At 21.3% G+C, this 22,621-nt stretch overlaps 1 protein-coding gene and 1 long non-coding RNA gene across 2 annotated transcripts in view; one reads left to right on the top strand and one right to left on the bottom strand.

The window, feature by feature from the left end:
- The window catches only part of LOC122857572, a 63,659-nt gene that overhangs the window by 22,605 nt on the left and 18,433 nt on the right, over positions 1–22,621 (bottom strand). Inside the window, exon 4 of the long non-coding RNA XR_006374225.1 lies at positions 14,852–14,900. This is a non-coding gene — a long non-coding RNA (uncharacterized LOC122857572). The remainder of the gene's footprint in view (positions 1–14,851; positions 14,901–22,621) is intronic.
- Positions 1–22,621, top strand: part of LOC122856429 (PH domain leucine-rich repeat-containing protein phosphatase 2) — a 40,663-nt gene that overhangs the window by 3,410 nt on the left and 14,632 nt on the right. The window contains exons 2-4 of the mRNA XM_044158099.1: positions 5,371–5,524; positions 10,743–10,877; positions 14,339–14,625. Of these exons, the coding sequence (XP_044014034.1) occupies positions 5,371–5,524; positions 10,743–10,877; positions 14,339–14,625 (576 nt within the window). The remainder of the gene's footprint in view (positions 1–5,370; positions 5,525–10,742; positions 10,878–14,338; positions 14,626–22,621) is intronic.

The raw sequence follows: 22,621 nt of genomic DNA, 5'->3' as shown, positions 1-22,621 counted from the left end.
CAATCAAAGCTAAATTTGAAAAGATTGAAAGCTTGTCCAGTTCAATAATTTTTCGATGTTGATTTGAACTATTTTAACGTAGCATTTCAAAGTTCATTAGAACTCGATTTTCAACGTCAATTTGAGTTTTAAATTAGAAAACCAACATGAGATTGACGTCAAATCGATTTTGAAATTTCTACGTCAGTTATATATTTATTTTATCTCATTATAAAATTATTTTTCTAATTTAAAGAATTTAATTTAAAATAATTTTTAAATAAAACCAGCAATTTATTTAATAATACTTTTTTTTTCCTTGTATCTTTAATACCATTTAAATATTTTCAATGAATTCAAAAGAAAAAAAAAAAAAAAAAGTAATTTTTTTATTTATTTGTTTGTGAGATTGTTGGGTTTATTCTATTTATTCATTTACTTTTTTAATATTAGCTGATGGAATTACAAAGAATTATAATGAAAAAGATACCAGAACGTATATAATAAAAAAAGTTCAGAAATTGATTGAGATCTTTTCTATTTATAGCAAGTATATACCGTAAAACGAGAAATATAAAATTAAAATAAAATTGCTTTTATTTATTTTTAAGAATGTTTCAATTAAATATCAAATTCTCAATTATTAAATATATTCAAACAAATTGATTGTAATTTTAAAAATTTATTTCATATTTTTTTTTTATAAGTATTTCAAATTGAAATCATTTTTTTTTTATTATAATAAAAATTTAATATTTTAAATTATATTTGTTGAAATTTTCTGAAGCTGTAATAATGAGCCAAGTAGAATCATTGACTTATATATATATTAAAAAAAATTCAGATTCGTAAAACTCTATTGCCTTCTTTTATAAAGCATAAAAAAAAAAAAAAAAAAAATAGACGGAAATAAATTATATCCTCAGGTACTTTAAAATTCAAAAATTCCAAGAGAAAATAAAAATAAAAAAAATAATATTTTTTCTCTGTGATGATGTCTGAAAACGCGATTGTGAATGCAAGACGGTTATGCGGGTTTTTTCTTTAGATTATTCGGTATGACTGACACAGCTTCGAGTCTTAAATCCGTTCGTTGAATTTATTTCTCTCATTTTTATTTTTATTATATCATCATTTTTTCATATATTTGCCTGAAGATTTTTTCAATCAATCGTTTTAAAAATAAAAAAATAAATAATTTATATATAGAGCAAAATAAAAAAAAATCATTAAACTTTTTTTATAAATAATTATATATAAATAATTAAAAAAATAAATAGAAAATAACAAAAATGAAAAAAAAAAAAAAAAAAAGTATTCGATGATTTTTTTTTATAATAGATAAAAAAAAAAAAGTAGAATATTATTTACAATTTTTTTTTCTCTTGCAATTAAAATTTCTGCTCAGACAAATCCAGATGTTTAGTTTTGACATTAAAAAAAAAAAGCAAGCTTAAAAACTGTAGTAGTAATATGTGCCTCGTTATCACATTCAGCCTCAGTGAGCGTGCAATATAACGAGAAATATAGGGTGAGAGTTTGACTATAGAACTGGCTGACTTTACACATAGTAATGTTACTAAAATTTTCGTTAGTCCATGTGTCAAGTTTATATCGTGTTCATATACCTTGGAATTTTCATGATTGTATATATTTATATACAACCAAATATGTACATTATATATATATATTCAAAAATTTTATATATAGGTTAAATTTACTTCTATCTTTTTCTCTCGTTTATTTATCTCATCTACCACAAGAAAATCACGACAAGATGATGCACCAAGTTCAATCATAAATATAAAATTTTACTTTATATATATATTCATATGGAAAATTGAAATATTCAGAATTTATGATGACATAAATTTGTTGGTAAATCAAATTGTTGACAATCAATTTTTTTTTATTACTAAACTTTTTTTTTTTTTTTTCAAATATATAAATATAAAAAAAAAAATACAAACATAAAAAAACGACTTTAAAATATACGTAGTTAAATTTTTTTTTTCATGATAAATATTTAATTACGTAAATTAATGAAGTGAAAAAAAAAAAAAAAAAAAAGAAATTATTATTATATAAATATATTTTAAGACTTTAATGTGAGTAAAGTGCATTGCTGTATATCTCATGTTATGAGATAGTTGACGTAAATGGAAAACCTTTTAGGCATAATGTGGTTTCTTGCGTGTTTTACTGTATATATATAAAATAGTATGCTATAGATATAATTTAATGAGTATAAACAGAGTAGAAGATATGATGATGAAAAAGGGAATGTATATTGCACTGACACCTGCCTTATTTTTGAAATACAGACAGGTGCATTTGGTTCAATTTCACTTGCCTGTGTGACCATGACACGTGTTCTTTAAAAAACCAATGAAACAAGAAACAGAACATTTTTCGTTTTATTATTTTTTTTTTTTTAAATTCAAATATTATATATGAGTGAAAGACAGAAATAATATTGGCATTTTTCATGTTTTTTTTTTATTTCGTTATTAAATTTTTCTTGTAACTTTTTAATTTACCATATTGAGTATAATATTTTAAAATTATTTAAAATATTTTGTCAATGTAATATTGAAAATCATAAACTCACAGTATATATTTTATAATATAAAAATAATCTATTCTGCAGTTATTTTTAAATTTTTTTTTTTTACTATAAATAATATTGTAAATAAAATTTTTACAATATTTGGATTCAATTTTCTATTCTATTTTATATTCAACACAAGATGAAACCTTGTAGAATTATTTTAGTAAAAATTTCATTGTTGAAAACAAAAATAAATAACAATGAAAAATATAAAATTTAAATACATATATATTTCAATTTAAAAAACAAAAATATAAAAAAATTAAAAAAACAATTAAATGACTATTAAATTATTTTCAATATTGACAGACAATATTCAATAGAATTAATCTAATCAAACACAGCTAGGACATGTCGATAATGACTATTCAAATACGACTGTCAAGAGAATATCCAAAATTCAGATCATTCTGATATTGAACTCTCGTGTGAATTACAACAGAGTCAGCATTATTCCAATCCCACCGATGACATATATATATCATCCGATTATTTCCATAATTTTTTACCCTCCTCCTAAGCCTTGTTTTATTATTTCCATTCTTCTATGAAATTCTGAATTTCTCTATTCCCAATTCAAATTTATTTAAAAATAAGATAAAATAAAATTTTATTTTTTCGATTATTATTTAAATAATACAAAAAAAAAAAAAACTCAAAACAATTCAAGAATGGCCTGTGGTGAGAAACTGCAGAATTTTCACCGAAATTGCTACGTATAAACATATGTCCACAAACCTAGTGGTACAACTTTGTGTATAATAAAAAGTCAAGAATAAAAATTGAATCATAAAAAAAAAAAAAAAAAAGGTAAATTCACTTAAAATTATGAACAATAAAATTACTTACGTCATGTGCAATATATTCAGATAGCAAGAGTATACATCATCAGAAAGGATAAAAGTTTAACTAAATTTTATGATAAAGTAAAAAATAAAATTTACCATCTCTATTGTTAAACGAGAGAACACAAAGAAAACCATGACCCAATGCAACTTGATCTACTTACACTTGAAACTTTATACCACGATTATCATTAAAAAAATTATTCAAAAAAAAAAAACTACATATATACATTCAAACTTAATTAACCATTACGTAGAATGACAAATTTCATTATTAAGTTTTTTTTTTATATTCTCTACAAAAAAAAAAAATACTATAAAGAATATAAAAATCAATAATATTTAAAATAAAATAAAATAAAAAACTTACAAGAGACAATTGGCTACAGCAAATGAAAAAAAAAAAAAAAATCCTTCTTTTATTTCTACAGATCTAATGACTTGGAATATTTATCAATTTAAGATATAAATTTTTTTTTTTAAATTCCCAATAATAATAAAAATATTAATTTTGAATATATGTATAGTAATTAATTTTAACATGATTTATTATATATAAATATATATATAAAAATCGATAATTATACGTGACATAACTATATTCAAATATTATTCTAATTGAACATAGTGGACGATCAATGCACACATTCATAAATACATATATATGATAAACAACTGCATCTATATGTACATAGAGATATATCGATAATTGTAATAATCCTTCTCCTGTCTCTTTCACCCCTTTAAAATGCTATATTCATGTGAGTATGTTATAACCAACCACCAGAGGACATTGAGCAAGCAATACATTCAAATTCCCAAAGGGGTATGTCTCGTGTTATCCTCAATGGAAGCTTATAATGAGTTTTGTTAATTACTCAGTATTAGTTTTTTTTTTTTTTAATAAAAAAAAAATTATAAAAAAAGAACATTCAAGTCACTTGCACACAAAGCTAATTTTCCAATGTCCTTGGAGTAAAAGTTTCGATTAAACGAAAATACATATATATATACGTTTTTTAATTTTTATTTTTTTCTTACTTACTTTTTCGAAGAGAAAAAATTATTATTATACTTTTTTTTTTTTTACCTCAATTCACACTTGGATAGAGGTAAAAAACTTAACGTTCAAATCATAATTGGACCATCAAACTTTTTCAAAACTAATAAACTTTTTTTTTTTCATAGTAAAAATATTTCTAATTTTTTTTTAGTTTGAAGTTTTTTTTTTTTTTTTGTCATTGAGTGTAGTTTTAAGTGTAATTAGTCAATACACGTATATTATTTTAAAATTTTTTTACTACTATAAAATCAAGTCAGCTATTTTTTTTTTTTTTTACAGTAAAACAGATATATTGAATAATTGTAAAGAGTTTTTTTTTTTTTTTGCTGACCATTAGAAAAAATAAAAATAATGATAATCATTTTGGATAAATGAAATCGATAAAAACTTTTGATATTTTTGTGTGTGATAGTTTAATGGGTTTTCAGTTAAACTCCATCTGGATGTTGTAAATGACGAATACCAGGTGGTAATAACGAGAAATGTAGTAAATGTAAAAGTAACATTTGTTCTATATCCATAAATTTATATATAACTTTGTTATATATATGAAAAAATTTGATTTTAATTTTAAAACATTTCAATTTATATATAGGTATAATTGTAATGTAATAATAATATGTATAATTACATATATGAATATATAAAATTATATTTATCTTAAAATTTATTAATGATAAAATTAGTCATATTATATATCTTGAGGCTGTTTATAATCACTTGAGCATAAATGTTTCATGTGATATTCATTGTATTAAATTTTAGAAAGATGAATACTTGAATACTTTGAGGCTGTTTTGATCAGTCAAGTTAAGTTATAGTTATAAATTTTGACTGAATAAATTAATAAATTAATTAAATCAAATTTTCAGTATGGTGGTAAAGCTGGTCGACGAATGGGTCCTGATGAAAAACCATTAGAACATCAAGATAATTTTTTAAAACAAATTGGATTTGATAATATTACTAGACGTGCACGTCTTGGTGTTGATCCTGAACTTCGTTATCTTATTGCATTTCATGTTGGTAAGTATTATTATATTTATTTTTTTATTTTATTTTTAACACTAGATATATACTGTCAATTTTTTTAATCAGATAATTGAAACATTATACATATAGATGTATAGATAAATTTGATTGGTTTTGCTATGTTGAAATCATTATTGAAAGCTAATGAATCAATTTAATTAATCGTGTTAATTTAATGATAACTAATTTTATTAATTTACAACAATTATTAAATTTATATTATTCAAGTTTTAATACTAGTCATTTTAACTGGCACAAGTAGTATACTCCGCGTTGAGTCAGACATTAAATAATACTATTTTAAATAACTATAATTATTTTTATTTACTTTGATATTGATTTATTTAAAAAAAAAAAATAAATGCATAATTTATATTCCTAATAACTCAAAATGTGTTAATTTTTAATTTTTTAAATTTTTCTACTCCTATGTAATTTGTGAATACTATAATGAAGATTATTTAATTTTTTTGAAAAATTATTATTACATTTGTAATTTTTTTATATTATCTCTAAAATATTAAAATTTTTTTTTTGAATATTCAGTTTTGCATAACTGATGATTTAAGCTTCAAACCAAGCAGATTTAATATATATATCAAAAATTCATAATGCATATGCAGAGATTAAACTGAAAGAGAAAAAAAAAAATAATACATTAACGCGAACAAAAAAAAAAAAAATTACAATTAAAGTTTTTTTTTTTTAATTATTTTTTTTGTTAAATTAGTGAATGGACAGAATTACTTGAAGCAATGAGAAACAATCACGAAAATTAATATTCATTGAAATGTCCAAAAAGCTGGATCAATATCCATTTACAAATGAACTTTTTAAATATTAAAAAACTTTTTACTCATCAGATATACTATAGTAATAAATATTTAAATATTTTTAATTATATTTGTTGTTGTTATTAATTAACATAAACAACAATATAAATTTTAAAAAAAATAATAGAGTGTATATAAATTAAAATTGCAAAATTGTCAAAAATATTTTTTCCATAAATATCATCATCATTTTATTATTATAATTATAAAATTTTTATTATTCTTTATAACTGATAAGAATAAAAAAAAATAAAAAAAGATAACTTTTTCTATGCCAATTCAGCAAAATCTTTCTATAAAAAAAAAAAAAAATAATAGTCTTCCACTCATTAAAAAACCTTAAATTTTTTATTAATTAAAATACCATAAAAATATCACTACACTGCAACAAATATCAGATGCCATTTATAAGCTTAAACTTGTCTTTAATTAACAAAAAAAAAAAAAAACTACAACTAAAAATAAAAATAATAATAATTGGACCATTCGTTTTTAATTTAATTAACTTAACATCAAGAATAAAAAAAAAAAATTAGATGGTTGAATGATTCAGTGCACTGAGTAAATATTTTTAATTAAATAATAATAATCATAATAATAATAATATTTATTTAATAATGTAAAATATTATCGATTATGTTTGTCAATATCAAATATTGATACTGTTGATGAATATATTATTTTTACTTTATTTATTGATTCTGTATGATGAATTTTTTTTTAAATTTATTTATCTATAGACAAATATATTCGTATTGGTATGTATAGATATGATGATGATGACGATAATTAAAACGGATGTATATAGCATATCCACTGACTACAATATCAAATGCAAAATCACTGCATAGGAACAATACACATCCTATTTCCGGCTTTGTAACTATGATGTTACTATGCTTTACTCAGCATTTTGTGTATGTCACTTTTCTATCTTGATTATATTATACAAAATATAATACCATTTCATATGTATAATATACATATCCATTAATTAAATGAACCGTTACATTTTTTACAAAAAAAAAAAAAAACATATGAAAAATAATAAATCATTTATTTAAAATAAAAGCTTTTTTAAAAAAAAAAATTCAAAAAATTTATAATTAATATTTATATAAAATAAAAGAATATGATTTTTTTTTTTTTTTAATTAAAAATATTTTATCAAAGCTTATTTTTAAATGAATAATTATTATATTACTGAAAATGAATAAAAAATTTAAATTTCAAATGAAAAATATTTTTAATAAAAATAAAAAAACTTTAAATAATAAAATGAGTTGAAAAAAAAATATATAAATTTACAATTTTTTTATATATTATTTTTTTTTTTTCTTGGAGTTTATTTATTATTATCATTATTATTATTATTATAATTATTATTTACATAAAAAGTTTTGAGTAAAAGTTTTTTTTAATAAAAGTTCATGTATCAAATATAAATTGTCCAGTCGTTGTAGAGTTTCTGCTGTCAGTAATGAGTAAAACTTTTGAACAAGAAATTATACAATGAGGGTCAAAAAGTTATGTATAAACCTGTAATCGGTATTTAATCGTTTAAGCTTTCAAGAATCATATTCTATATGGATAGGAAAATTTTCATGTTAACCATTACACATATATATCACCATGTTTCTACTTGATTTTCATAAACTTCCACAAAATAAGTTTTTCAAAGTTTTGCGATAAGGGTAAGGCTGTAAGATGGTGGTGGAAAATTTCTTGGTACATAAAGTCGTTAGCGATTATTATGGGTTGAATATGGCAATTCCAGAATGTTCTTCTGGATAATCTTATTTCTCACTTAGATAAACCATTGTAAACTTTATACAAAAAATAAAAGTTTTGTAGTAAAAAAAAAAATGCTTTTTTTCTTACTAAATAATTTTTATTTTTTATTTTTTTTTTTTTCGTTTAAAAATATATAACAAAGTAATTGTTATTTTAAAAAAAAATTGAAGGCAATTAAAATTGTATTTTTTTTCCATCAACATTTAGTAATTTATTTGATTTTGAAATAAAAAAAAAACCTACAAAGAGATACTGTATACTTTTATACAGTCAATAAACTGTTAAATAATATTACCAGAATTTTAGTAAATTTAATATATAACTCTAAAATGTTACATTTAAGCTTCAACAATTTTAGTTTATCTTGTTGTTTACTATTTCATCTAAAATATCCCTCAAATGTAGTAACAAAACTTATTCAAACTTTACAACCCTCAATACTAATATTCATTAAATTGACCAAATTCAAAGTGTAGTTTATATCTTGTTAATTTAACCCTTTAAATTTTAAAATTATTTACCTTATAATTTATAAACAAGATAATTATATAATAAAAAAGTTTTAAATAAAAAAAAAAAATCATTTATCAAATAAATATTATAGTAAATTAATTATATAATCAAGTGTTATATAATTATAAATTAAATAGTATATATTTTAATTTTAAAATTGATTAATTAATTTAGAAAATTTAATTGAGTCATATTGTTATTGTAAGGAAATATTTTCTCAAGGGATTTTCAGTTGACATTATTCGTCTTGGTTGGTATGATTAACGAGGCTTTAACTTGACCACGGTTAATTGCTTAACGGATTATAACAATGACTAATGATATTATGAAAACTTGACTTTCAACACGAATTATATTAATATACTAATTGTGATAATTTAATTAAATTATGTCTAGATATATAATTTTTTTAATTTAAATAATAGTAGACAATATTTTTTTAACATTTTAATATACAATTTCATTGACGATTTATATGTGATTTTTTTTTTTATTTTGATATTATTCTATCGTGTTAATTAATAAATCAATTTGTAAAATTTATGTTAAAATTACTGAAACGAAAAATAAAATCGTCAATGAAATGTAACGGTAGATATTGAACCGTTGTATTTCTTCATTAGTGTTCATCAGTTCATTGGTTGCTCATTGTCATGCTTGTCAATTCAACCCTCAGAATAATCTCACTGGTTTGTTCATTTTTACTCATTTGTTCTATTTTTTTTTTTTTTTTTTTTTTCAATTCCAATTAACGAAATTATTTATTGTATTTTTACATTATTATTTTAAAATCAATAGAGTTGAAAAACTGACATCATCTGACAAAATATACACTGTAACTATCGAGTACGTGAAATGAATTTAAAAATATTTTTATCTTGTCTAAAAAATGAAAATAAACCAAAATAAAACAATATTAAAAAAAAAAACTACATTCCCAAGTGTTCACCACGTGCTTTAACGTTCATAGGTGTCAATTCTAGTACAAAGTTATTTATATATTTTTTTTTTTTTTATTTTTCTACAACAAATTTTTCATGTCATCGAGATCATCTGCTACCCACCTCAAGTATATAAATAAAATAAAAAAGAAAAATGTCTGTATGTCATTTCTATTTTCTTGATGTACAGTAAAAAAAAAAATAAATAAATAAAAATAATTATAAAATCTTGACGTTGAATAATTTAAAATAAAAATTTAAAAAATTTAATTTAAACTGACTAAAATATGAAGTTTTGTTTATTTCCAATTTTTTTAAATGGAAATTATTTTTGAATATTGTTTTTTTTTTTTTCTTTCCTATTCATTCAATATTGACAAAATAAATGGTTTAAAAATTAAAAATATTATTGTATACATAACTAACGAGTAAAAAGAAAAAAAAAAAAAAATGATGAACACAATTTATTTATCGTTTTCATCGAGTCAGCCAATAAACGGAAGGAAAAAACAAAAAAAAAACATATATATATATATCGTTTTTGAAATGTCGAAAAGTGGGAAAAAAAAAAAATAATAATAATACAATGAAATACATTCCTCATGGATGAACGAACAGTCATTGTTTATCGTTGGTTGTTACGTGTTTGCATTTATAGTCATTCGAAGTATCGCACATCAGTCCAACCCCTTTTAGTGTAAACTATGTTTTTTGAAAAAGTGAGATAAATATATGTGAGTTAAATAAATGAGAAAGAGAGAAAAAGAAAAAGATAAAAAGTTGATAGTAATACAGGGGGATGAACTGAAGTTTAAACATATACCAACCAACTGTAAACTGTCAGCCTCTTTTTGCACTATTATTTTTAGTATAGATATAAACGAGACAGTTCCATTACTATACCTTTCATAATAAATATATCATTTAGTATGTATTTTAAAAACATTAAGACACAAGCATTATTAAAAATTATATTTTATAAAAAAATAACTAATAATAATAATGTAAAAAATAAAAAAAAAAAACAAGGAAATATTTAATGTCTGACCAATAACGACTTATATCACTTACGAAAAAAAAAAAAAACCGTATATATTTTAATATTTAATTTAATGTATTTATTTATTGCAGGACCAACTGAACCAACACCCGATTTAACTGGTTACAGTCGTTGTGGTAATGTTCTAATACTAAAAGGTCTTGTATTTCCTCAATGGAAAAGACGTGCAATTGCTGTCATTGGTTCAAGACTATTTCTCTATCCTGGTAAGTCATATAATAAACACATTTTTATACTGATAATAATAATAAAAAATAATAATAATATTATTACTACATATAAAATGTTGAAGAAATGTTTATATATATTTTTTTTCAAGAATATATCTGATTATCATGAAAACGATGGAAGTACTTAACATATATCTTATAAAGACCACTCTACAACAAATACATATATACAATTTTATTTTTTTATTTTTTTTTAACCTGATCCTTTCTTGAACCCTCAATTTAATACAACGACTTTTTCATGTTTGTACATTTTTTTTTATTGAGATTTATTTTTTTTTCTCTACTCTGACGTCTCTGACTGAATTTTTTTACATTTTTTTCTTTTTTAAATCATTAAATTATGCTTTTAAAAATTTGTAATTATTTATTTATTTTTATTTATTTTTTTTTTTTGTATATAGACAAGCTCATATGGCTATTGTGAAATATCCTAAACAAATCATTGTTAGTTAACTACTATTGAAAAATGCCCGAAGCCGATGATAAAACTAAATTAAAAATTCTAATTGTTTGTTCCTTTAATATACTTCATTGTGTATCCATCATAAATTCAAGTAAACAAATATCGTTAATCAGTTATTAGAGTATCATATATTATATTCATTAAAAGCCGTGATGTGCTAATTATTTTTAAAAAAATTACATAAAATAAAAATATTCAAAGTAAAAAGAGTTGAGCATGTCATATATCTCGTTTTACCACATCAGAGGATTTTTGATAAAGAAAAAAAAATGATAATAATAATAATATACGATAGAAGAAAAAAAAAAGATCAAATAAAATGTAAAAGGGAAAAAATTGAGACAAAGAATAAAAAATGAATACGATAGAAAAGTGTATATATGTTAGTGAGTAAACCTTTTATCCATTAACGTGATTAAGGGTTCGAGTATGGGTCTATATACATATATATTGCAAGATAAAAAAATATATATGTTTTAAAATGAAAATTATATAATATATACAGAAACATTTATATTTATTTATCTTCGTTTTTATTTATTTTTAAACTTCAATATTCATCATTAAATTTTATAAATTATTTTGTAGTATTAATTGAAAATATATATAAAATATATATTTTATTTGAAAGATATATAATATCAATAGCACGATGTAAGAAAAATAAAACTCATCATTTCATTGGATAAATTATAATAATTATATTATCGATATACAAAGAAAAGTTTTAAGGGTTGTTATATATATATAGTTATATAAAACGAAAGATGGAAAACCCCCTCGATCATAATCTAACGAGAGCTCGCTTTGCACATCTCGATAATGAACGAACCGAAAAAGTTTTAATTGCTCGAGTGTAGGACAGTCACACTGTGACTCACACGTATACACCATAAAATAAACTCATAAACTAATACATGTACATATTATAAATTTAACAGTGTATGTATAATAACTTCTTGTTAACGTTTTTGATGTTTTTTTTTATTTAACTTTTTAATTATTTACTTTTTAAACCAATTAATCAAAAAAAAAAAAAAAAAAAAAAAAAACTGAATAATAATAAGTCATTGGTAAATTATAATTTTTTTAATTTAGATTTTTATTATTATTTATGTACTTTTATATAAGCCTCAAATTTGCTCAAAGTTCAAAACTACACCAAGTATTTAAAATTTAAAAAACAAAAAAAATCATTAGAGCAAATATTATCGAAAAAAAAAGTTTTGAAATTATTTATAATAACAATAATAAATAAAATAAAGTATTTAGGATTTTGGGAGAATCGTTTCCGGCTCGATTCACAAGCCCTTTTCCTCTATTAAACTCGGGTCAGTGAATTTCCAAAAAAAAAAAAAAAAAAAAAAATTCAAAAATCCTCAATTGCTTTTTCTTTTTGTACCCACAAGCATTGATTTATCACTATCCAATTTTATTTCTCTTTCAATATATATATTTTTGATGAATTTGATTGATTTTTTATTATTTAATAGTGAAAATAATGAATGAAGATTTAGAAAAAAAAATATATATATATATATTGAAACTGTAAGAATAAAGTTGAATATGAAAAGAAAAATAAAATAAATTCGCAAGTCGAAATCTCACGTCAATTAGATTTACCAGTTTAGTCGAAATGAGATCGTTGGATATTCTGGATGCGTGCCCGAAAGGGATCTACAGCAAAGGCTTTCAAAGCCAGCTGCCACATCGTTACTATCAGTAGAAAAAAAAAAAAAAACATTTTCAACACTACCGCATACTGCCCAATGTTACTCGTTATATGGAAAAACTTTTATTTTATTTTTTTTATTTTTCTTCTGACAACAGAAAATACAGACAAAGTAAATAAATTTTGTAAAGTTAAAAAAAAATAATAATAATAATAATAATAAAAAGGAAATTGTTCAAATAAAATAATGAATCTAAATTGAGAGGGAAATATAACTCAAATAAAATAACCACAAGTGAATATAAGGGATGAAAATTGAAACAAAAAATATATAGGTATTATTACTGATTCGAAAAAAATAAAAAAAATAATGTTTCTCGTTGAAAAAGTTTCATAAAATTTAATTTTAATTTTTTTTTTTTTCTTTGAGTAAAGATGAATAAATAATAATTCAATTTTATCTCAAGTTTTTAAGGGCTAAAACTTGAAAAACTTTAATAATGATAATTTGATTTTGACATTGAATTTTTATTTTTTTTCATAAATTCACTTTAAATAAATTAGTTAATCACTTTTTATTTTTTTTTCAAGAAACTGTCACTTAATTATTTTGTGGTTATTAAATTTTTTTTGACCTACTAAACTAAGTGACTCGTAGTCATATATTATTTTCTAATTACCCGACTATTTTTTTAGTAAATAAACCAGCTTGCAATAGAGTCACACAATTTTTTAGTCACGCAAAATTGTCATAAGTAAATTTGTCAAATTTATCAAACGTATATATAATATTTTAAGAAAAAAAGACTCAATATTTGACCTTTATAAATTAAAAAAAAAATACCATAAGACGATAGTAAAAAAAAATTGTTAAAAAAAAACCCGTAGTATACTATAATAAAACTGTCACGAATGATAAAACGAAATAATATTTTAACATATTCGTTGTGAATAAAATAAGACGGATTGAGTCATTGACACAATGTTACTACATGAAAAAACGATCGTTTTTTTTATCGTTGAAAAGCTCAAGTATTCCACTATCTCCAACATACAGGATACTTACAGTTGAACATGAGTTTACATGACATCCATAAAATTCACATTTTTATAATATAAAAATGATATCAATAAATATACTTTCTACATGTGCCGTTATCATAAAATGTCATCAATTAAATTATTATTTTATATCAAATTGAATTATCATTTTTGGAATTATTAATTTATTTGTAATAAACTTGGGGAATTGAATAGTTCATATAATGATGATAAAAAATAAATTTAAAATTGTTTTAGGTTGTCAAGAAACACAACCAGAATGGATCGAATTAAATGGTGGTACGATTTGCTATGCACCATCTCGTCTTGGTAAGCTTGTTTTACGTGTAACGGGTTATCCAAGAATAATTCACAAAGAGCAAAATAAACTAGAAAATTCAGATAAATTTCAAGCTAACAAAGAGTTAATATCTTCATCATCATCATCACCATCATCATCATCACAACATGATGATAGTCGACACATTTACCTTGGTTTTCATCATCCTTGGGATCGTGATCTTTGGCGTAGTTGGCTCAAACAGGTTAGTTTTCACACATATTATTATTTTGAATATATGTATACAAAGTAATTATTCATAGATTAATGAAGTTATCATTTTGATATGTTGTCAAAGTGACTAATAAATTTTAAAAACAAACTTCACATGATTTAAAAATTTCACGAAATATACATATTAAACGATAAAAAGAGATTTGGGTCGTCTGAAAATCAAAATAAAATTGATTAAAAAAATTTCAAAAACTCACCCTTTCTGCATTTGAAGATGAAAATTCTTGACTGATGAATCCATATGATCTGTAACAATAAATAAACAAAAATTATATAATTAAAATATATTTGAGTAAAGAGAATTATAATTATCTATTCTATTTTTTTTTTTTTTTTTTTTATATGATAAATATCTTAAAGTATTCAAAATGTCATGTTGTTGAATTAATCCAACTGTTGCTCAAGACATTTTTATATATTATTATTTTTCTTTTAAATTTTTTACTAAAGTAATGTTAGTAAAACTTTTTAAAACTGCGTAAAGAAGATAAAGTATACAAGGGTATGTATTTTATAACTACAATAACGTTAGACAAGCTTTTACTGAAGAATTTTTTTCTCTCAAGACCTTCATCTTGAAGAGTAGAGACTATTATGCAATTTTTTTATTTTTTGTTTAAAAGTGGAGATTGTTTAGTATGATAGTATCTATATATATATAAGATGAAATTCTCGCTTTAACACTTTTGGAATTCGGACAATGAAAGAGGGTTTATATGGATTCGCAGGTGTTTTGAATGCAAACTACACTACTCAACAAAGAACCACAGTTCCATAAATATTCTGTCATATACTTGAGGCTTTACATTTTTTTTTTTTTTTTTTTCTTCTGCATCTGATGATGAGAGCAAAACAAAATAAAACAAAAAATACCTTGTAGTTATTTTTTAGGTTTACCTTTGTCACACCTATATTTTTTTATATTTATTTTATGATTTTTTGCAACATAAAAAATATACGTTGGTGTTATTTGTCATTTGTATAGAAGAGTCGAGTGGGACTCGTGAATTTTCTCGCGTGTTTGTGTGAAATTAAAAAAAAAGTAAAATTATGAAGAACTCTTGAAAAATGTTGTTAATATTATAAAGACAAGTTTAATTAAAAAAATAATTTTTTTTTTTTTTGGTGAATGTCAGTTTAATTTCACAAAGCATTTTTCTTTATATATATACTTTTTTTTTCCTCAAATTTCATATAGTTTATACACATGAGAATCAAAATAAAGTATATATATATCCCGACGAGGTCATCTTTTATAATTTTAGAAAAACTTGAACTTACAAAAAATATATATATATCGAGTAAAAAAGATATTGCTTTAGTTGTGAACAACCGATAAATGTATATAAGAGTCCCTTTGGTACTGTAAACGTGCTACCCCAGAGGATCTAATTTTTTTTATTTTATTTTTTGTCATCTCAATTTTATGATTATTATAAAAGTAAGAAAATGTTTATTCAACTCTTTTATATTTCCTATATCTTTTAGTTCATTTTTAACAAAATATAGAAAAAGAAAAAATGAATATAGCAAAAAAATATAAAAAACAAAAACACATTCAATCTCATAATGGTCTCTTATCTCTATTTAAAAAAATATACCTATATAAAATTAAAATATTGCTATCTCTATTATAAAAAGAACAATTGTCATCGATAATTATGAGAGAGAAATATATAATAATAGATAGAATATGTGTAAGTGGGTTGCATTATATTTTTTTCAAAAAAAATAAAAATATGAATCAAGAATTTGAGGCAATTATTTCCTGGCATAGACCAGGTGCGTTGTTCACATGGTCTATGCTAGATTATATTTGCCCCAAAAACTACAAAGAGGCTAAGAATACATATTTTGTAGTTGCAACTAGCAGTTGACGTAAGACATTTTTTGATTTTTTATTATTGGACATGAACTCGAGACCACAAACACTGTAGGCAGGGCTCTTGCCGACTTAACCATCAGCTCACTCAATGATCTATTATAGTTATAAAAAATAGCCTAGAATTAAAAATTAGTTTATTACTTAATATTATTTTTTTTTTATTTTTCAACATTAATATTTTTGATCACATGATTTTTCTTAATTTATCATTATTATTTTTCAATGTCAATAAATTTAATTTTTTTCTACATTAATATTTTGAAATTGTTTTTTTAATTTTATTTTCAGTATTAATTTAGATTAATGACGATTTAAATAAAGAATAATTGAAATAATATTTATCTGGAAATAATATATATCTATAAATATAAAATTGAGACTGTAAAAAAATTAAATTTTTTTTTTCACTGTTAAATCAAAAAGCTCAAATTTTCTTTTTTTCCTCTAATCACGAAAGCCATTTTTATGCGTTTATATTTTTTTTTTGTTTCATCTTTTTTCTTCATTAAATATATATATAGTTTCGGAAATCTGCAAAGTGCAATTAACAAAAAAATTCTCTATTTCAATTTTTTTTATCCACCCTTTTGTTTTTTTTTTTTTTTTACTGTCGTTGTATATTTTTTAAATTTACCAAAAAACTTTCTTGTTTTATTTTTGTCTTTTTCATGTTTTGTAGAATAGGTTTTTCAGGATTATAGCAACGAGTTGATGTACCAATGGGGTTTTAAGGGGATTGAGGGGTTACAAGACCTGTGAGGGATGAGGTGAACAAATGGAAATTGCGCGCGAGCGAGTGACAATGAATTCCCTGATGGATACATGCAAAGTTGTAAACACAAGCACATCCAACAGCCCAACGATTTAGGGTTTTAAAAAATATATATATATATATATATTTACAAAATAGTTAAATCGGTAAAATACCAGCTGTTACGATATACACAACCTCGAGTTTTATGTCACAATGATATTTTTTTTATTTTCTTCCATCTAATTGATTGCATTTTTATCTCTATGTACATACACATTGAAAACTCAAAGCTAATTTATATTTATTTTTTTATACTTATATTATCTCTCCTACTTACTCAATACAATCACTTAAATTTTGTTTAAATAAACTTTATAAAGTTCAATAAAATTAAATAAAAATACAATTTGTATATTTATAAATTTTTTTTTACTTTGAATATTTCAATATCGAACACCAATACATAATAGTTTTATTTTAGTTTTATATACATAGTCTTAAACATGAACGTATATACTTGCAAAAAATTTCGTCAAGCTTTTCATCTTTTAAAAAAATGATAGTAAAAAAAAAAAAAGATTGATTTACTAGAGTCGGTAAAGAGCGTATTTGCATTTCTCTTCAAACACGAAAAAACTCAAAAGATGGAAAAAATGTTCATCGAAGCCACACGAGTAAACTTTAATATTCAAAAGTTTCATATATAAAAATGATGAAAAATATCTTTTCTATTTGTTTTTTCTCTCTTCCTTATTTAAAAAAAAAATATCAAAAATATCTATATTTTTTCGATCGAAGGTGTTTGATTCACCTCAAGTTTTTCAAATTAAGTATATAAAAAAAAAAATTTCATACATTGTATATGATGAATATATTAATAAAGTATTTATTTTCAAAAAAAAAAAAAATGAATGCAATAATAATTGTGTATTTAATAATAATTTATACTACGAGGTAACAGATGCTTCCCTGTACCAGATATATCACCAACACATTAGTGTTATTAGAAACATGATTTATGATACAATGATTATCTGCAAAATTTTACTCATCTATATAAAATGTCTATAATTTGAAACAATTAACAGAAAGCACAAAACTTTATTCATCATATGTATATTCTGAGAGTATAATATTTGTTGATACATATACAAATATTTAATAACACTTTAATTAATTACTAAATGAAATATTTAGTTAGTAAAATTCAAATTAATAAATATATATATTTGCTTTAATAACTATCATTGTTTGACAGTACATAGCATCAATTTTATTAAACAATATTCAATAAACCCATCATTATAATTAAAAATTTAATTTTAAATTAAATATAAATGAAATTTATTGTGGTTTTTTTTCTTTTGGAATTTTTAAATTAGAGTATATATTTATAAAATAATTTTTCAAATATTTATGTAGATCGAAAAACATGCCTTTGTTGCATGTCAATCTGGATATGCTGAATTTTAACCTAAATAGTTAAGCTTCTGTTGCTGGAATGAATAAGTAAGAAAGTCTCAGCGATAAAAAAAGAAAGGAAGATAAAAAAAGAGAGAAAAAGATAGAAGGGGTTTGTAGATAATATGTATGAGGAAGCTTTGAGACGTCAAAGCCAAATACGTTATTCACCTTAGAGACTTGGCATTTCGGTCACACTAAAGCAGACAGAATGCTGCAAGAAATTCACATATATATATAACAAAAATCTTTGAATATGCAGATTTGTTCAAATAGCATCAAAAGATTTACAAAGGACTTATAAAACAAAAAAAAAATAATAATAATTTATTATCATTATTATTTTACATCAAAGACCATAGTGAAAAAAGAGATTTTTAATTTTTCATCATTCATTAAGAAATTTAAATTTATAAATCTAAACTACCGTGTTTTAATTAATTGAATATTTATTTATTATTTATTGAGTTAATATATTTACCCACGTGGAAAAGTATAATATAAATTATATATAAAATTTACATAGATTATGTATAAGTTTTACATAGATAATACATAGTTTTGGGCCTATTTAGTATGTATAATCTATATATAATTTATACATAATCTCTATGAAATATAGCTAAAAAAAATTAAAAATAGTAAAATGAAACTAATTTCACATTTAAGGACTGTATTTTTTATTTATTTCAAGGATATTCATTTTATGTATGTTTAATTTATCATTAAATTTCAAGGTCAATTTTAATTATTATATATACTAAAAGTATATTGAATATATTACACTGAGAGAAATTTTAACTAAAAATTAAAATCATGGTTGGATAGAAATTACTATAGTACTTTGTAATTTTTGTTTTAATTTGACTAATAGTCGGAATTTCAATAAAATTATGTAAAATGTAAAATGTCAAAAAATTGTTGTTATCAAAGTCTATACATCGTTATCTATTGCAATACATTTGATGAAGTTTATTATTGAAAATTCAATTCTAAACAATTTATAAAGAATTATTTTTGATTAATCTCAGATAATAGTTGGAGTTAATTAAAATAAAGACATACATGTTTTGTAAAAACAATAAAAATTATTATATGGTTGAATAAAAATACTGCACAATTTAATAAATATTATTATATATATAATAAAATTATCATGTAGACATATAAAAGTTAATAGACTTAAATATTTTTACTATATAGCTTTGTAAAAAATTCTGTTTGTGACGAAATAAACAAAGATAACCGATTGAACAAATGATTGTGTCATGTAATTTCAATATTTCTACATTATCTGTTGAACTAGGTATGTTAAGCAGTTTATTGTTGGTTATTTATTTCTAAACAATTTATCAAGAATAATTTTTTCTATTTAACAATTATTTTCAGTTTTGATTAAACAGAAAGAAAAATGTTCAATTGATTGCTATTCTTGAATCTAGAAACTGAACTTAACACAAAAATGTAACTTTAAATAAAATTTTAATAAAATTTAGTAAATTCTAAAAATAGTGTAAATTTAATCTGCTAGAATTTACTTGTGAGTGTCAGAATTTAGTCATTTTTTAAACAAAATTCAATAAAATTATTAAATTTTATCTTAGTAATATATATAAATAATAGATTTTTTACATATTATTAAAAATTATCTATCAATATACGAATAATTTTATAAATGAACGAAAGTTTTACTATTTATTTTGTATTTTTTCTTTTTACGCTGTAATTTTAGTTAATATTTCTCTCAGTGTATAATAAATAATAATATAAATTCAATATATATTGAAATTTTTCTTTTTAATTATTTACAATTATTAAGGATTTTTGTTTTTGAACTTTGATAATTACGCAATGTTTAAAGTTAACTTTAAACATTTTAATATACAGACTGTATATAAATATATAATACATATATGCCCTTATATATATATTATTTTAAAATTTTTCTTGTATATTTCATATAGATTGTGTATAGATTATATATAGATTATACATACTAAATAGGCCCAAAACTATGTATTATCTATGTAAAACTTATACATAATCTATGTAAATTTTATATATAATTTATATTATACTTTTCCACGTGGGTAATTCTAAAATAATAAAAAAAAAACTTAATATTATTTGTAAAAGAAAAATCTTATTTAAATTGAAAAAAAAAAAATTAATAACAAGTCTTCAGATATTTTTTCAAGCAGAAAAAGAGTTTGAAAGACTTGTAAAAATACCAAAAAGTGCAGAGTATTTTAAAACTTGAGTTGTTCCAATTTTCTGCTGACGAAATAAAAAAGAAATATATATATATATATTCTTCACATGAAAAAAGATAAAATGAAAATGATATGAGTATTAAATACGAGAAAACAAAAACTTTATAATTATATATCACATAAACAATAATTTTTTGTTTAAATTTAAATGAAATTTTATACATTAATGTTAATAAAATATTTAATAGTCAAATATATATGCAATGAGTAAAGGGTTAAATTTATTATTCTATTTTTGAATAATCAACATGTAGTGAATATTTGTGTCACTGTTGTGAGTACATTCAGGAGGTAACTAATTATAAGATATCCGGCTGTATATATATACTTGAGTTGGTTTATAATAATATAATAATATTTCATCTTGACTGCACACAAAAACACATGATAAAGAAAATTAAAATAATATCTTTTAAATAATAATTACACTATATATGCAGTCACTTGAATAAAATTTAAATAAAATTATTAAAAATATTATTTAAAAATATTTCATTTTTGTAATCTAAAAAATAAATAGATCTATAAAATTAAAATCTATAAAATTTATCATTTAAAATTTAAATTTATAAATTTTTTTCAAGTATAACTAGTGACACCTGATGGTAAAAACTTAAGTGTTATAATATATAGTTGCAATTTAAAAAACCGATAACAAAGAATTCTTTTTTTAAATAATATATACATATTATTATATTATTGTTGTTTTTATAAATAAAAAAAAGTAATTGAATGATAAAATTTGATATTTGACATAACAAATGTGTATACTATTTTTATCAAAAAAAATAAAAAAATAAAAAAATCCATCTAATCGATAAGTCATAAAATATAATATTCAGTAAGTCAAGTTTACACGAGCATCGTCATAAAATTTATTCATATCAAAAAAAATAATAATAAATAAAAAAAATAAAAAAACAACAGTGACAAATTTATTCAGTGTACAGTATCGTTGTATTATTCAAATATTGTCAGTCTTGGGATTCGATGTATCAAATATCTTCATACAGATAGTGTAATAAAAAAAAAAATATATATAATAAAACTATGTCAACTGGATTCAATACTTCAGTCACATACATAACTGAAAACTTTTACCCTCAAAGTAAAAACATAAAAATATAATGAAATAAAAATAATTCAATTATGAAAATTAAATTTTCACCGAGTATATTATATTGGTTACGTCATCTACTTTGAAAAAAAAAAAATTATATTTATATAATAAATAGATGGAGTTTCAAAAAATTATTCAATTAAAGAAAAAAATTTTAAAAATAATACAATTTCTTTGAAAGTATTCAACTATATTTACTTTGAGTAATTAATTAACTCTTTTGACGTCTGATTAAACTCGTGAAAAAAAATAATATAAATTACAAATATTAAGTATATTATTTTGTAAATTTAATATTATTAATTAATTTATATAATTAAATTATTTTAATTTTATATATTAAATAAAAGCTTTTGATACGAGCTCCATTAATTGTATTAAAAAAAAAAAAATAACTTTAAACTCCCGTTATAAATACTAACTATATGATTTTTAATTTAAAAAAAATTAGCCAACCTTATAGAGTAATTATAA

The sequence above is a fragment of the Aphidius gifuensis genome, linkage group LG1, assembly GCF_014905175.1.
Source record: "Aphidius gifuensis isolate YNYX2018 linkage group LG1, ASM1490517v1, whole genome shotgun sequence".
NCBI lineage: Eukaryota > Metazoa > Arthropoda > Insecta > Hymenoptera > Braconidae > Aphidius > Aphidius gifuensis.
Note: the sequence above shows the minus strand (reverse complement) of the source record. Positions and strands in the feature narration are given on the sequence as shown.